The sequence below is a fragment of the Schistocerca gregaria genome, chromosome 1 (assembly GCF_023897955.1).
Source record: "Schistocerca gregaria isolate iqSchGreg1 chromosome 1, iqSchGreg1.2, whole genome shotgun sequence".
NCBI classification, from domain to species: domain Eukaryota; kingdom Metazoa; phylum Arthropoda; class Insecta; order Orthoptera; family Acrididae; genus Schistocerca; species Schistocerca gregaria.
In genome coordinates, this window is record NC_064920.1 from 938,311,433 (window position 1) to 938,329,718 (window position 18,286).

Consider the following 18,286-nt stretch of genomic DNA (forward strand, 5'->3'; position numbering starts at 1 on the left):
TCTAATTGAGGTCACCATAAAAGAAATGGTTGACAAAATCCATGATAAGTAATGCAACACCGCTGATCATAAATTAGTAAGGTTGCTGAGACTGTAGGCATCTCATTCGAGTGAGTGCATAATATCTTCCACCTTGAATTGACCATGAAGAAGTTGTGTATGAGGTGGGTGTTGCAATTGGTCACAATCGATCAAAAGAGCATCTGGCACAACATTTCAGCACAATATCTGGCAATGCTTAACCCCCAATCTGCAAGACCTTTTTGCGCCAATTTGTGACTATTGATGAAACCAGGATCTGTTATTACACATCAGAGTCAAAATAGCAGTCAAAACGATGGATAAAGGCGGACGCAAATGCACAGAAGGCAAAGACCATTTTCTCAGCTGCTATGGTGAGGCCACTGTTTTTTGGGATTCCCAAGGAATAATTCTATCAGATTACTTGGAAAAAGGAAGAATAATAACTGGATGCTTTATTATCGGATCGTTTAAAGCATTTGTCGGGAGAAAATGGAAAAGACTGGCAAGCAAAAAGTGTACTTTCACCAGAATAAGGCAGCATCTCACAAATTAATAATAACAGTGCCGAAAGTGCATGAACTGGGCTTTGAAGTGGTTTCTCAACCACCCTATTCACCAGACTTAGTCCCAAATGCCTTCTTCCTATTCCCTAACTTAAAGCTTTGGCTTGCTTGGAAAGAAATTTTCATCGAATGAGGAAGTTATATGAATGTCTGGTGTCTGTTCTTTTGGACATGTATGCATTCATATAACTGATTCACCTCAGTGGGTAATTAAAACACGAACTTCAGCGTGGATGCACGTTTACTTTGGACCTCCAGTAGGAATCTAAAATCAACGAACATGGAGGACATAGATGGGGGCTGTGGATAGGTGAAAGGAATGTGGGTCGGCCAGGGAGCGTATCAAGATAGTCCACTCATTTATGATGACACTGTTTTGGGGTGGCTCAGTGGTTAACACAACTCCCTAGTAAGCAGTAGATCCTAGGTTCTCGTCGCAATCTGATACAAATTTTCACTCATTGCTGCTGATTCTGCATAAAGTTCCAATGCAGCAGATATCATTAGTACCTTCACTTTCCTTTCTCCCTCCTCCACCTTCAGTTACATAAAATGATGAAGTGATAGTTGCAGTCAACGAATATTTTGCAGAGTTTGACAGAACCTGAATTTTATGGTGAGATTGAAAAGCTGTATGATCGCCAAACCAAGTGTGTATCCCCCAAAGGAGATTATGTCGAGAAGTAAGGTGAGATTTTTACAAAGCAAATATTTGTTCTTGCTCTTTCGTAGACTTATCAAACTAAACTCATGTTTATGGCTTATCAGCTTCTGATTAGAATACTACTACAGAATACAAATTGTCCAAATCTTTGCAATCCTACTCACTTGCAGGTTAAAACTATGCGAAATACTGTAATTGAAGCTGTTGGCCTCACAGATTCAGCAGTTGGAGGGGTCTCTTGCATACACTACATACTGATAAACCCAACCACTTTACCCAATCATTTCAAGCGACTACAATTTCCAGTCAAGGTTATTTAAGCAATAACAATAATGAAGGTCAGAGAGAGGAGAGAAGAGGAGATGGACAGAGAGAGGGTGGGGGGGGGGGGGGGGGAGGGGGAATGGACATAGATAGGGGAAAGAGGATGTGGACAGAGAGAGGGGAAGGTGGAGACTAACAGAAATAGAGAAGAAGTAATGCACAGAGAAGGTGGGGGACGGGTTAGAATGTAAATCCAAATCCAATTACCATATGCATTTAGCAATTGTGAAGCATTATTGGGTTCACTAGTATTTATGTAAAACCCACTCTGACTTTGCGCGGGAAAAGCTAAGTATCTACAGCTGGATGGCGTGTCTGGTGTAGTAGTAATTTTGTTTACGAGTCACTGTATAGAATTATGATTTAAATTCAGAGTCAGAGCTGCAGTCATCACTTCCATATAACTAAAATGATATAAGCGAAACACGCTAGAAAAGTTCTCGGGAGGCACAAATGCTTGTTCTACAGGGTATATTTATTTAGTTTCCGGTTTTAGGCAGAAAAGACCATAATCATGCGTTAACTAAAGTTGAGCAAACAATACTCAAGTTTTAATGAGCACGAGATTTTGCAGACAGGTGGTGTAGCTCGATATAGTACTGAGTGCCATTCGACCAACCACTTGACATTTGATTCATGCAGAGTGAGAGCAAATGGTCATAAGACAAAAAATTGCCACCACAAGTTATAGCTCTGCTTGACATTTGAAAGTTTTGTGAAACAGACGTCTGAATGGGAATAAATCCTACCATCATACCAGCTCCTGTTGAATGTGAATCTATTTGAACTAATTTACAATGGGATTTCTCATACAATATTTATGCATATCGTGTCCATATACAAACATTAACGATGACTTTTTATGTAAAGTTAACAATCAAAGGTGTAAGTGTTGTCATTCCAAATTATTGCTAGACTCTGAACATCACAATGTTTTCTTTGGTTATTAGAAACTATAATATTTTACCAAGAGAGTTGCAAATGAACATTTCGATTCCAGTTGGAATATTAAAATAACATGTAAAATGTTACCAGTTCTTAACCAGGTTTAAAGCTAGACAGTAACTTTTAGATGAAATGAGGAAAGAGGTCACTTGGGACATGAATATCGTAGAAATGAAATAAGTCATATTAAATTAGCTACAAGTAACTGCAATAACAAGAGTAAATAACGGTGGCAAGACTTGTTGTGGAGATAGTACCATCCACACAGGAATACAATTTTTTTCCTCCATTCTATCTTGGCATTACAGGGCTCTGAGTGACAGCAACAAGCAACATTCGCCGCCATATTTTTAACGCCAGACTCACCGAACTTTTCTGCTGGACAGATGTAACTGATGCTAGAAAATTATATGCTTAGGTGGTCGAAATAGAAATTAAAAATATTTTGTTGATAATATAACATGTGCAATGTTCAGATGTATTTATCGGAGTAATGATACACTTGGGATGTAAAAGCATGGCACCACTATGTTTATGCTCTGCATGGGTATGCTGCCGGATATGATCGTCTTCACTACATGATATTTCCGCGATCTATGTGGCCGCCATCTTCAGGTATGATCCCTAGGTACACAATCGCGCCGGAACTGAATGAACGTCAGAAACAGCGACTCCTTTATACCCCGGGTCGAGGCCACTGCGCCTGCGCTAGAATCCCTGTTGTTAATTGGTCAACTTCTAGATGATAAAACTACTGAGCTGTGTCGCCACGTGTTGACATCGACATACTTTTTATTTTCTAGCGTATTTTTTGAATAAACTGACGGTGTGGCTATGGGGAGTCCTCTTTCCCCAATTGTCACCAATCTTTTTATGGAAGATTTTGAAGATATCGCACTCACGACTTCTTCTCTTCAACCTACTTGTTATTTGCGATATGTGTATGATACTTTCATTATTTGGCCACATGGAATCGAAGCTCTTAATCAGTTTTTAGATCATTTTAACTGTCTTCATTCATGTATCAAATTTTCGATGGAAATTGAAAAAGATGGATTATTACCTTTTTTGGATGTTCTGGAACACAGAAAAGAAAATGGTACCTTGGGCATGGCATATACTACAAACCCACACATACGGACCGCTATCTTCATTCTATGAGCTGTCATCCACCACATCAGTGCATGGGAGTTCTATGCATATTGGTCAAGAGAGTTTATGCCATTTCTGATTCTGAAAATTTGACATAGGAATTGGATCATCTTAAGGCTGTCTTCAGGCTCAATGCATATGCCTATTATCAAATTAATAGTGCTTTTCAGTTGGGACCATCAAGAGAACCAGCGCCAGATACTAGTAAATCAGTTGCATTTCTACTCTTTAGCGGAAGTGTTTCTTCAAAAATTTCTAGAATTCTCAGGAAATATGATATTAAAAGTGTTCTTTTGCATTTGGCCAAGACTAGAGTCCTGTTTGGGTCTGTTAAAGATGATTTGGGATTAAGAAAGCCTGGAGTTTATAGAATTCCCTGCCGTTGTGGAAAGGCCTATATTGGACAGACTATTTGCACTGTTCATGACTGATGTGTGGAACATCAGTCTCACATAAGTCTGTTCCAGCATGAAAAATCTGCTGTTGTCGAACATTGTCTCAATGAAGGGCACAACATATCGTTTAAAGAGACGTAAATCACTGCTCTAGCTTCTTGTTATGGTGATTGTGTGCTCAAGGAATACATCGAAATACGATTATCTGATGACATTATTATGATAAATGTTTCCCTTTAAGCAATATATGGAACCCTATTTTATCGGATATAAAACAACAATGGCCTAGCTTTCGACCCGCTACATCTTAGTTTGCAAATTATCATTTTCGCCAGTTTCTATCGCCGGCGGCGCTGCAGCTCTTCCGCTTCTCGCACATGCGCAGTGGCCTGGACCCGGGGTATAAAGGAGCCGCCGTTTCTGACGTTCATTTAGTTCCAGCGCTATTGTGTACTCAGGGATCGCACCCGAAAATACCGGTCAGATGGATCGCGGAAACATCGTGTAGCGAAGACGATCATATCCGGCAGCATACCCGTGAAGAGTATAAACACACAAGATGCTGGGAAAACCTGCAGTATCACAAGGCACCAGTATGTTTTCACATGCAACATTTCATATATATAACTGTTCTGCCTAACAAATTCCTACATCGAATTTTCTGGATCTTTGTCGTCACTTGGAATCTCAGGCAGCTAACATGATTACAGTGCATCTCCCTACTGCATTTGTGTGCCTTAGTGTTCCAACAATACATGTTTTCCCAGAATAAAATTATGTATTAGACAATAAATACCAAGAGACATGTGTATTAATTGTAAGCTAGTCTTCATTTCTTATACAGTATTCCTTTGAAAAACCTTGAACTGACATAAAAATGGATAACCAACATAATTAAGGAACAAGTGGTCAGACCTCTCAAGTGTAGTTAAATACACTCTGCTCATCTTAGAGCATCTGGAAAATGCTCTTTTCTGAGGAAGAAAATCCTAATGCAATATGCGATGAAGCACAACAGTCCTACATTACATTAGAATTGCTGAAACCCACACAAATCATGACACTGGAATCTGTAGCCCGTGTATCTGGAGTTGTCCTCAATAGCAATGATAGTAAATCGTGGAATCACATATTAAAATATTTATTTACGACTATTATTGTCTACTTCCTCAATAAGCACTAGCAACCTATATCAATATATTTTTTTGATAAATGCGTAAGGCGTAACTTCCTAGCGTAAAATGCATTAAACATCATCCAAATCAGAGGTATAATAACTGTAAGTAAGAGTTGTAGAGAAATTCACCAGTATCTGTAGGGTAAGACACATTCTTCACCGAATTACAAAGCTGCTCGCACATCACAAACATCATACCTGTGATGACATAATACACGAAAAACGCATTTCATATTCAGAAATTATTTCCCAGAAAGCTTCATGCAGCCAATAAATAAACAAAAAAATTGTGACACGTATTAACCAATTTCATTGTATGACACACAAAACCATAAACCACATGACTGCGTGCTAGCAGACGAGGATATTGCTTAACATGACATTGCAAAACATGAGGACTAAATTTTAAGGCCAGTCTATGTTGGTTATGTAGGTCGTTGATGAAGACCGTTTCTAACAACTTTTGCTGATTTAGAACTCAGGAGCTAATTGACCACCTTACACTTACCACACTGTATCCAATAAATCTTTCACATTGGTTCTCTCTTAGAAAGACTTAAACGTGCTGTTGTCAAGTAACTTCACACAAAAAGGGAGAAACGTCGGTGAATAGTTAATGACATGTCTCATCACTACATCTGTTTGCAGAAATTTTCTAAAAGGTCGTGTACAATCGAAAGTATAAACACTTAGTCTAGGAAAAGTAAAACAGTATAAAACAGTTCGTATTTCAAAAATGAATGTCAGCTGAACAGACTCTCTGTGCATTGACACACGATATATTAAAATTATTATCGTTGGGACTTGTTTAAGACTTTTGACTGCAGAAGTTAAAATATTATGGAATAGTAGACAAAGGAGCTTCATGATTTTTATGTTATCTCAGTGACAGAAAGCAATGTGTATCAGTTCCATGTCAGTCACTTAACGATAGTCACTCAGAATTTATTGAAATCAGTCACAGTGTAGCACAAGTTTCGGATTTCGGGTCCTCAGTTGTTTCTGATATTATATAAAAGATGTTTCACTTACAGTTTCAGAAGACTGATACTTTGTCCTTTTTGCAGACGATACAGGTATAAGAAGAAAAATAGTTCCAGACTGCTTACTGAAAAGGCACCTAATGAAATATGAAAAAAATCAATAGATAGTTCAAAGGAAATGGATTATTATTCACTTTTGACAAGACTCAATAACACCATTCGCTGCTTCTGATAGAACTGAAAATACATTAAAAAAGGTTTTCTCGAACAATGAAGTACTGAAAGTCTTAAATTTCGCTACTAAAGATAGATCATAATCTCAACTGTAAAACCCACTTCCTAGAATTAACGAAGAGCCTTTCTTCAGCTATGTGTCCAGTACACATGACTACTGTTAGAGGCGATTTAAAAATGAATAAACATTCACATTCCTTTTCTTTAATTACTGAAATGGAATTATCTTCCGGGGAAATTCAAGTTACACACACTGTATTTTCGGAGTAGAGGAGTGTTTTATAGGAATTAAATTTGTGTTTGGTTCTAGAACATGCTGCAAAGATCTTTCAAAAAACTGAGTACTTTGACAACTACACCATTGTCATGATAAATAAAAAGCACACCCGAGTCATGTGTTAGTTACTTAGTCTCATGTTCCATGGACCATTTGCATGATAAATCGTAATGATGTGGAACAAATCATGTTACATAATTTCGGGTGTTAGGCTGCGCCATTTTCAAACACTGAAGCAATTAAATTGCTCATGATTTGAGCGACTTGCAGTGTCCCTCTACAGAGCAGTTAATGGCCTGAAGAGAACAGCAACAAATTGGTGGAAAAGTCGACAATTTAGTTTGATTTTTAAATGACTTGGCCCAAAATCCAAAATTATTGTATTCAAAAAGTCTCTGGCTGGGGAAGCATGCAGACTTATGTGCATCATTTTACAAACACATCACAAATTAATTGGTAAAAATGGCTACATACTGAACATTTATAAGTTTATTATTATTATTTAATGTATGGATGTGAGTTACTAACTCCTACTCACCACTTTTTGCACATTACAATAATAGAACTTCTTCCATGGAACAGAAGGTGATGTCAGGGGGAAACATTATCAGTATGTTTTCAAATTTTACTTGCAATCTGTCAGACATTTTAATTTTACGTGATCAAGAATTTTAGTTGCAGCATCATGCACAGTTTTATGTGCTAACGACATCTTATTTTGGAGTGACAAATATCATTTTTCCTCTTGGTATTGTAATTATGCACACCATTGTTCCTTCTGAAGTGCAGCGTGTTATTTGCAACAAATTTCATGAGGAATAAGTGTCACGGTGAAGCAGTAGTAAGAAAGCCCAACTCCTTAAACAGATGACTTCAGGAAGCTCATTGGCGAACACCACATGTTATTCTTACAGCACTTTTTTTTATTATTAAAGAAGACTTTCCTTCTTAAAGATGAGTTACCCCAGAAACATTATTTCTTATAACATTATTGAATGAAAATACTCAAAATATGTCATTAACTGGCTGCTTTGCTGGCCGGGGTGGCCGAGCAGTTCTAGGCGCTACAGTCTGGAACCACGCAACCACTAAGGTCGCAGGTTCGAATCCTGCCTCGGGCATGGATGTGTGTGATGTCCTTAGGTTAGTTAGGTTTAAGTAGTTCTAAGTTGTAGGGGACAGATGACCTTAGAAGTTAAGTCCCATAGTGCTCAGAGCCATTTTAACCATTTTGAACTTGCTGCTTTGTCTCTCCCCATGATTTGTAATAATTTTAAGTGCAAATGTAGCTGAACTATGAGGTTTAAAATGTGCTTTTCCCAGTTTAAATTCTCATCATAATGGACATCTAAAAATTTAAAAATGTTGAAGTTTTCACATTGTTTGTTTATTTCCTCGCCTTGTATTACATTTATCATTGGTGTAGTACCTTCTGATATGCTGAACTGAATAAGGTGTGACTTTTTAAAACCTAGAGACAGACCATTGTCACAGAAAAGTAGTCAATGACAATGTTAAGAACATTGTTTGGCATTTCTTCTGTTGCTGGATGTATGTTTGGATTGATTACAGTACTAGTGCTATCCACAAAAAGAAATAATTCTGTTTGTTGTGTATTAGACAGAAGATCATTTACATGTATGAGGAATAATTTCAGAGTTAATGAGCCTTGGGTAACTCCTTATGTGATTTCTCCCCACTCAGAGGATTCTCCCCAGGTTATATTCGCTGAATTACTAAATACAACTCTGTATGTTCTTTTGGTTAGATATACCATTATCTATTGGATGGCTATACCATCAGTTCCATAAAACCTCATTTTATTCAGACTGATATAGTGGTTCACACTGTCAAATGTCTTAGACATGTATGCAACTAGGACTTTAAATGACCCTTACATTGACTTATAGGATAATGCTATTGTAGAAAGGATCCATATACAGGGGTACACATTTATTCAACAACTTACGAGAGTGGTCTACATTGTCACAAAGATAATATGATAGAGTGTAAGAATGAATTAAGGAACATTCTTTGAACACCTGTTTCTGCTCCACTGAAGAGAACCATCTCAGAAACAATTAAATTTAATGTTTCATGTTGGTTCATAGATAGCTTTACTACTGTTAAGACGTTTCACTGTACTACACTCGATTTAAATTAAGTGTACTTCTTCAGTTTATTTCCACATTCAGAGAAGCAGTGGGCTGCATGGAATACAACTAGTGTAATGTAAAAATGTAAATGTGATATCACAGTATTAATAATGTAAAAAGTTCAGAGTTACCATGTTTGCAGTACTATTGAAGATGGTGATAAAAAGTTCCAAAGCAGGAACAGTGTTAAAGAAAGCAAATTCTAAATTTAGCTAGTGTCTGCAAACTATGTAACAGGTATTTAATTAAGAGGTTGTGTGTGTGTGTGAGTAAAACGAATTACTACACATGTAAACTAAATTGACACTCAGGATGGGGTCAGATGGGAGCGACTATAAATCAGATATGCCACTACAGTCGTTACCATCAGATGCAGTGCCAAGTTTCAACTTCATTGGCGCATATAGTGAATGGTTCGATTACTTTGTGTGGATAACGAAAACAGATTTTCGCGCAAGAGAGTCCTAGGAAAAATGCTTGTTCTGGAATACTTCTTTAGTGTGTAGTATCTGTAGCCAGTTCTGGAAGGGCACATACCGAAAAAAAGGGTAAAATAGGTCATGGAGAGTAAAATCGGTCACTTGCGACTTTCTATTTATTGAGTCTATTATCTTTGATAAATTTTGGTGCTTCACTAAATGGCAACACTAACTCACAGCTAAAATAATATGGAGCTTTATGAATGTACAAATTCTGTGACAACAGTGCATTTTGTAACCTAAAATTAATATGAATGAAAGGTGTTATTTTCAATACTCTTCCATCTCACGAAATCAAACTGAAGCACAGAGAATCATGTTTTCATTGTGATGAAAAAGAAGAAAGAATGCTTAAGTAAATTGCTTTACGATCCTATCCTGAACTTGGTAAATCTTAAGACAGTTACTTATTACTATAAGAAAATTTGTATCTTTATATAGTAAAGTCGACCATACCATCTAATTACAGAAAGAAGGTTCAACTTGTGTGAAATTGAAATTATTCTTCCAAGTACTTGGAACAGGCATTGAAGGCTGTCCAATCTGCTAGAATGAGTATTAGGCGAGCATTACTGGAGTATGCATTACCATACACAACAATGAAGGACAGAATCCGTAACAGACATCCTCTTAATTATGGCCACTGAACTGCACTTAGTGCTGAGGACAAAAAGAAATTAGTAGAAAGTATCATGCTTAGTGCAGCATGGGGATTTCCACAACATGTTAGGGAATGCTGTGGATATTGTTTAATACCATCTGAATTGTGAGGGTAAGGGCGAGAAGCGTTTCAAAGATTATATATCAGGCAAGCAGTGATCTCCATAAAGAAGGAACAGTTTCCTCTGTCGTCATAAGGAGCTTCCACACAGAATGTCAGAATGTGAAGTGAAGAAATGAAAAATTTCTTTGAGAACCTTCAAGAATTTATTGATGAAGTGCTCCCAGGAAAAGTAATAAATTCTGATGAAACTAATTTTGCTGGTGATCGTAGATCCACGGAAGTCATAGTTAAGTGTGGTGTAAAGCATGTGAAAAGGGTCATAGGACACCTCAAAAAGTAGTACAGATGTAATGATGGATGCAGCGGCTGACTAAATTCCTCTCTCCCCATATACAGTTTATAAAGCAGAACACTTATATCCTGGTTAATGTGAAGGAAGGGACAAAGGTTCAGCATTCAATAGAAATTCATGTTGATGGTTCTGCATGATAATGTTCAATGACTGGTTCAACAAGGTTCCCCTACATTATGTAAAGAGGAAGGATGGGTGTAAGGTCATTATTGGTGATAACTTATCAAACCACATGTCCATTGATATAATCCATTGCTGTGAAGAAAACAGCAAAAGTTTTGTTCTACTTATGCTAAATACAACACATATTTGCCAAACCCCTTGGCATGTTTTCGCCCTTTGAAGTCTGCATGGCGGAAAGTTTTGAACACTTAGAATATGAAGAACAGAGGGACATATCCAAAGACCGAGATCCCTCACATGCTGAATTCAGCCTTCAATGAAGTTTGTACCAGAACTCAAGAAAATGTGAAGTCTGGATTTCGTGGTTCTGGTATAGTTCCCTTCAATCCAGACGAACTGTTAAGTAGAATTCCTGATTATGAGGAAAAGGACACCTCTGCAGACTTTCCTATTTAGGAATCGTTACCGAGCATTTGAAGAGGACCCCTCCACTAAATAACTAAAATAAAAAATCCCCAAGTAAAACAAAAAAAGGACAGGGAAAAGGTTAAAAATTTGTTCTTTTATTTTATTTTATAGTGATCCACTATATTCTTGTAATATTCTAAAGACAATCTCCCATTAAGTTTAATCAGTGATCGACTTTAGCCTAGTTAGGCAGGTAACTTTGATCGCATTTAAAGAACAAATAACACTCTTAGAAAATAGCAGTTCTGTTTTTCTTTAACCTTTTCAAGGGAACATTTTTCTGAGCTAATTATGGATGACAGTCTATAGTTCAGTGACTTGCTATGAATCACCTATGCCATACCATGGAAAAATAAAAAACTAGTCATCTATTTTTATTTTTAATTTATGTGGGAAGATGGCTTCCCATCGACTGTGAGATGCAAAACAAAATAAAAAAGTAAACAGCATTGCTGGATTATCTTTTATTCACAAAATATTAACAAAAATTCAATTCTAGATGCTATGGAACAGCCTGAAACTTGGATCTACACATAAAGCCACATTGCAATTTGAGCATATTTTTCTCATCCTTTTTTTCTTCTTTTCTTGTACTGCACATATGACAACGTCTGTACTTCACAATTTTCTTTGGTAGATGTTCACCCATGCTGTCTGTTTTTTTTTTTTTTTTTTTTTTAGATGAATACCGGTGGACATCCACATCATTTCATGAGAAACCTGACAGTAACTGTCGTGCAATCTGTAAATGGAATGTTAGCTGCTCTCCATTTCCTGCATTATAAACACATTCACAATGGCAGCCTCAACCAGCAAATTAAAAAAAAATTCTGTGCCACCATTTCTGGTTGAAGAGATCCACATCACCCATTACACTGTTGCGCAAACTTACGGCATTTGGTCAAGCAATGCTGCATATGGAATCATCTCTTCCTTTTCTGAAAACCAATGTTACATACTTGGGAGATGTTGCTGTGGACAAAACTGGTATTGTCATTGTGTCTTGCCACTTTATCACAACGACTTAATCTTTTATCTGCACCTTGAACTAGCCTTGTGAAAGTTTGCTATTTTCCTTCATCATTTCTGAAAGACCTTTCCTGTTGAACCTTGACAGTGCCTACAGAATATATTCCATTATCCAGAAGTGTTTTCATTAGAGTGTAAAAAGTGAAATAGTTGCCAAATACAACAATCAATTAACTGTTTTTCAAAGATGAACACAATTCAAGTACAACCCTTTCACCTAGTGGAATATTGGCAATATTGTCTTCCCCTTTTCCATAACAGATATGGAACTTCGGTAGATAGCTTGTCTTAGCATGAGTCAGGCATCAGACCGTGTACCCTTTTTTTATGAGATTCATGAGCATATATTGTTTTACGCTCGATCTTCCCTTGAAAAGTTTCGTAGCTTCATCAACGAATAATCTGTCTAGATCATAATATGCCTCTAAGAAAGTAGCATTTAGGGCGTCAGTCAGGGGCCTCACTTTATATAGTTATCATATCCATAAGCAGCCTTCCCCACTGCCTTCGAATTATCGATCAGATGAAAGTTTTATAAAAATTTTCGGACCGTTTGAGAGTCATCACTTTCGACACTGCTTCGACATGCAGAAGGGTATCTGACCTCCAGTAACTTGATAAATGGGGCAATTTGTGGATGCCTGTAATGATAAGCAACCCAATAAATTCTTTTATTTCAGAGCCTGTTGTGGCCACCAAGTTCTTTGTTCTTACAGGTGTTTCAGAGCTCAGTCGAAAATTGTATCGCTCTTGGGATGCGTACAAGTTTGTTTGTTCTACAATATTATGAATGATATTTTCATTGAAGATCTCAAGATAATACTCATATGAACGATTCGTTTTAGAGGACGCTTTCTTTGGCAATGCTAAGCTTTTTCTAACAGAATCTATGTCTAATCATTATCACTCAATGCTGAAATTTATTTCGACTCTGTGGGAGAACTTGTGAAGACTGAACACACTCCATGGACTGAAACATTGTTTCCTATTGAAGGCACTTGTTGTTGAAAGGAGCAGGAGATTGTGGGCGGATGGTCAGTATATTACTTTCCTCATCAGTTGAAACATCGTATGATTCAGTGTCAGAAACTGACTCATTCGCAGGAAGTGAGAAGAGATATTCTAGCACATTTTCCTCTCTGGTAAAGTAATTCTGCAGATACCTAAGCTAAGTGAATATACCTAATAACACATCAGTAAACAGGCCTATTGTCTACGCTAAAAGTTTGAATAAGTGCCAGACATATGGGGCCGTGGGAGCAAATATTCCCACATGTTAAAAACATATTTTTGATGTGTTGGAATGGACTAGAAAATTTATTTCATGCGTTAACATGAAGAAAATTGCATAAAATATCGAATAAGTATCGTGGAGTTGATTACAAATGCAATTGTCTGCAGATATACAAACAAAATCACGAAATTACATCAAAACGACGTCTACTTGCCACCAGATAGAGCACAACAGACATACAATGCTCTGTCGATTGTTGCCAGAGTGACTGCTGGCAGCGGTGGGAATTTTCATGTGTTTCTCATTCTTGTCTCCTAGAGATGGGCAAACTGAAACACTTGACTGTTTCGAAACAAATGAAACAGTACAATGTAATGTTTCGATACGCTGTTTCGAAACAGTGAAACAGTTTGTGTTTTGTAACCTACACATTTTATAATCTTGAATGTCTTCTTTATAAGTAGGTCCATATAAACACAAATGAGGTGCGAGGGCGCTAATCATTTCGCAGAAAGTATGAAGCTATCACTTGGGCGTCTTGGCAGTTTCGTATTTCCTGCAGCAAATGCGCTGCTTTTGTGTTGTGTGACTTTCTTACTTTTCAATTGGCTGAGGACAGCTATAGCTGAAGACAGAAGAACCACCACGAACGGAACTGGAGGTAGGAGCAAACTGCAGAAACAACGAATATGCTACTTGGATTCCCACATTCTGTTAGTATGAGTAATATATCCATCCTGCTAATTTCCATGCACACAAAGGGAATCATTGTGGATAATAGGCACAGTGACTATAGACTCACAAATAACGCGAAATAATTCGAATAAATAACAAAATATAACAGAAAAATTTTGTCTTTCAAGGTGTTTCGAACCGTTACCATAAATTCACCATGCTTCCCAGCCCTGCCCGTTCACCATTACACTATCAGTGATATGTCAAACATATCTAGATCAAAATTATGTATATGTCTAATAACTGTCAGTCTACGCCTTTTTTTATTCAAAATGTTGTAGGCTTACTTCCGTTACTTAATACGATTACTGTACATGAAAACAGAAGCGTATGTTATTTTAAAAAAAGTGTGATTTAATCGAATGATTTTCATATATTTATTATTTTGAATGTGAATAGTATGCGTTGTTTCATTGTTTGGTTGGTGTTTATAAAGCAGATATTACGCCATTTCGTAATAGGACAGTCAGCTAAAACGAAGCTTTAGCGGAATGAAACATCACTGTTTCAATACAATTAGTCCGCTCCAAACGCAGGTGGAGTGAAACAGCCTTATTTTGAAACAACGATACAGTTTCTGTGCCTAGCTCGAGATCGAATCTGGTGCGGTTATCCGAGACAGGAGCGGAATGAAACACGACTGTTTCGAAACAGTGAACCACAGCCGTTCCGAAACACTGAAACAGTTCCACATATCGATACACTGTATCGAAACATAGAAACAGTGGCCAAGTCTATTGTCTACAGATGGCAGGACCAGCGAGACGTGGGAATGCCAATCCTATGGTCCCTGAAGGACTAACCCATAAAATCAATAAAAAAGCGTAAAGTTGGATCGACTTTACCCTCTTCACTGTATTACGTGTACGAAGAAAGATACCATGAAACACACGGACCTTTTTTGCCCGCGGTAGCGACCGCAGCAATGTCCGATTTTTCAGGATGGACTTGTAATTTTTCAGAACTCACCGATCCGTCTTCCTTATGATTGTCAAATTAAAAGTGAGCTTGTAGTGGATCGGAAGGAGGCATATAAGTAATAACTCACTGTGTCTTTGGAAAAAATTGCCAAGTGTAATTACAAGTGTGTTTCCCTAACCATGATTAGCAAAATGTGGTTGGAGGAAAGAAAACATTAAGTTTCGCAATATCGCAGAATTGCAGCCCTCTTTAGAGAGAAGCTTGCATAATCAACAGAATAAGAAAAACACTGTTTTCTGAATGAGTGAGTTGGAGCAAACGTTCATGTTGACTTTTCTACTGACTTTCGAATTTGGCGGTTGCATACTGCGCAAGCCCCGTTGCCGGGTACGCCATTTGTTGAAATGGTTTTCCTGGTAGCTTAATAAGTCTGCCATATCTGCTATAAGCAGTCTCCAGTTTTTAGAGGAGCTCATCTGTTTCAGTCTGCATCATGACGTGGGGCTTTGTAACTTGTGGGCCAAATGAGGCCCTCGTCATTTCAGGTGAGAAAAGTGGGCGTGGCGTTTGTTTGGAATCTGATATACGTAATCGTTGATACGGTTGAAGTTTATGTGAGGCTATGGTGCTTGTAGATGGGAAAGATTACACCTGGAATGCTGCTTTTATTTATTACCAGTTCGTGATACTGTAGCTTTACATTCCTCCATCTCCCAAACAGAAAATTGTGTGTAATATGTGTTCTCTGTCACTTACATGTTATGCGTCTTAGCACGCTAGTTTTGTCGGCAGCTCCTTCAGTGAATTGTTGATTCAACTGTTTATCCGTGATACCGAAAGAAATGCATTGAAGTGTGAAGATGATAGGTTCAGAGCAGTGCTATTCACGCACAAGACCATTTGTCGCCGGCGGTTGCTATTAGTTCTGTGTCACTTATTTAGTTCACAAGTAAACAAATAGCAAACGAAGGAGATTAAGTTATTGCTATAATAGGTAATAAGTGAAAAGTACCTCAAAAGCCGTACTAAAATTATTTACTTCAGTTTTGTCATGTAGGTAATATATGAGCAACTATTACGCATTACTTTATGGGCCCTATTAGCAGAGTTTAATGTAGGCCTATTAAATTCTAATAAATTTTACTAACTTATTATTGAGCATGTTACGGTAACAAAGAGCGTTTGCCTTAGCGACCTTATTAGAAAGCTTCAGATATACACCAATACACAAAAACTTCCGTTATTACACTTTCACTTTTTGTGTTATACACTAATAAGTTTCAAATAAGAAAATTGTTTGTAATGTCGGCATTTTGGCATGTAATTCGGAATATCATTACCTCTACTAGAAATATGTAACATGGGTGTAATACTTACTAAGGTGTGTTATGTAGTTTTTGATGTGAGCGTTGTCCCTACACACGTACAGTACATTGTTATGGTACCAACTTTGAGGGTATTGGTACATGAGCAAAACAAAGTGTTCTGAGTGGTCACTCTCCTTACTTATTGTTTTTGTACCATAAATTGATATTTATTTACTGCTATATTACTTCAGAAAATTATTCCATACCATTGAGAGTGAAATAAAGGAGCAGTTCTATCTGCATGTCTATTCTTTCATTTACTCATTTACACTGTATAATCCCTAAACTCTATAGCCTTCAGGGAAATGAAGTGAGTATGTAATAACAGGCAGAAGCAGCAGTTAGTGGCTCGTACTGTAAAGTGCACCAAAAATACATTATGAGTAGTGTTGTACTACTCACACTAAGAATTGTAGAAATTACTTGTATGTTGTTTTATATGTATATTGGGGAAAAGACACTTTGGAATTAAACCTCTATTGCTCTTCCTCTACTAATTAGCTGTTGTTTTTATACAGCACTATAAACATTGCAACACTTGGCGTTACTGGATGGAGTAACAGGTAAAATAAATGAAAGGCAACCATTCACCTGTAAGTGACTGATGTGTGGAACATAGAAAAACAGAACAGTAAACAGTATTTACTCTAGCTTTTGGGGTCTTGAAGTTTCTGTATTAGAAGTACACACATTCACGAAACAATCACACAGATATCCGAATACACACACCAATGGCCACAGTGAGTCCCGCTTTATTTATACTTTCTATATATTGGAAAAGTCACAACCTGATTAGCAAGAATGTTAAAATGTAATTTACTTCCATGAGGCCAGATTTACAGGTTAAATTATAGAAATAATCGCTAATAATTTACTCTTTTACACAATTTTGTATGTCTTGAGATTTTCAATTTTCTGACTGATGGCTGTTGGCAACCTTTGACTGACTTTTATTGCAGAATATAAAAATTCATTCTGAAATCTACAGCCAGATTGATAATATACAGGGAAAGATTTTTTGTGCAGTGTATTACAAAATGCGAAGTTGGCCATCAATTGAGTTTTGTGATCTTCTTACTGGTGTGTAGAGAGCAGTGCGTGATTGGTGGTACTAATTTTTTGCTTCTGGTATTTGTATAGTCTTCAATCAGAATCATTTAATATTAAGAATGAAAGAACACCACAAAATTTGTGTAAAACTCACAGCAAAATGTACCCAATGCCTCCACACATTCCTTTCTCAAATTTTCTATTTATGCTGAAATAGAAACACGATACCCGTATAATTATATGTCAGATTAAACCTTTGCTCATATGCAGCCACATACTTCTAATTTGCCTGATCATTTTCATTTAAGGTTACAGATTCCATTTGTATTTCTAGAAGCTTTTTTGCTGAATATAAGAAATGTTCTCTCAAAATTGATTTAAGTTCATTTTACAAGGATTTTTTATTTTGTTGCTGTTTAAAATAGCAATGTAGACTATTGAATAATGTAACTCTCCTGTATTATCCGATATAGGGCAGTTCTGGACTAGACATGTGAATATTACAGGTGTTTTTCGTGTTTTGGCTGTGGGACTGTGTATCACATTTTCTCTGTCATGTTAAAAATACCCGAATTGTGATTAGAGATACTGGATGTCAACTATGTCTTGTAACATAATGATGGCTTGGTATGTGATGTTATACATGTGCCATCAGTAGTCGAACAGAACACTGACAATATTTTTTTTTGCATCTTTATTAGTTTTTGGAATGTAGGTGGTGGTGGTGACAGACTGATATATCATCTACATTTGTACTCTGTAAACCATCATGAGATGCATGGCAGAGGGTACGTCCTATTGTACTAGTTTAGGCTTTTTTACCATTCCATTCACTTATGGAGCATGGGAAAAATGATTATTTGAACACTTTTGGTCGTGTTGTAATTATTCTAATCTTATCCCTATGATC

At 37.1% G+C, this 18,286-nt stretch overlaps 1 protein-coding gene across 2 annotated transcripts in view; it reads left to right on the forward strand.

Moving 5' to 3' along the window:
* The first annotated feature begins 14,777 nt into the window (after positions 1-14,777).
* The window catches only part of LOC126275312 (flotillin-1), a 151,607-nt gene continuing 148,098 nt past the window's right edge, over positions 14,778-18,286 (forward strand). The window contains exon 1 of one of the 2 annotated variants that reach the window (XM_049977185.1): positions 14,778-15,504. In XM_049977185.1, coding sequence (XP_049833142.1) covers positions 15,453-15,504 — 52 coding nt within the window. In that variant the 5' untranslated portion in view covers positions 14,778-15,452. Of the gene's footprint in view, positions 15,505-15,555; positions 15,954-18,286 lie in introns of those variants that run through there. The other variant, XM_049977187.1, reaches the window with a different exon arrangement.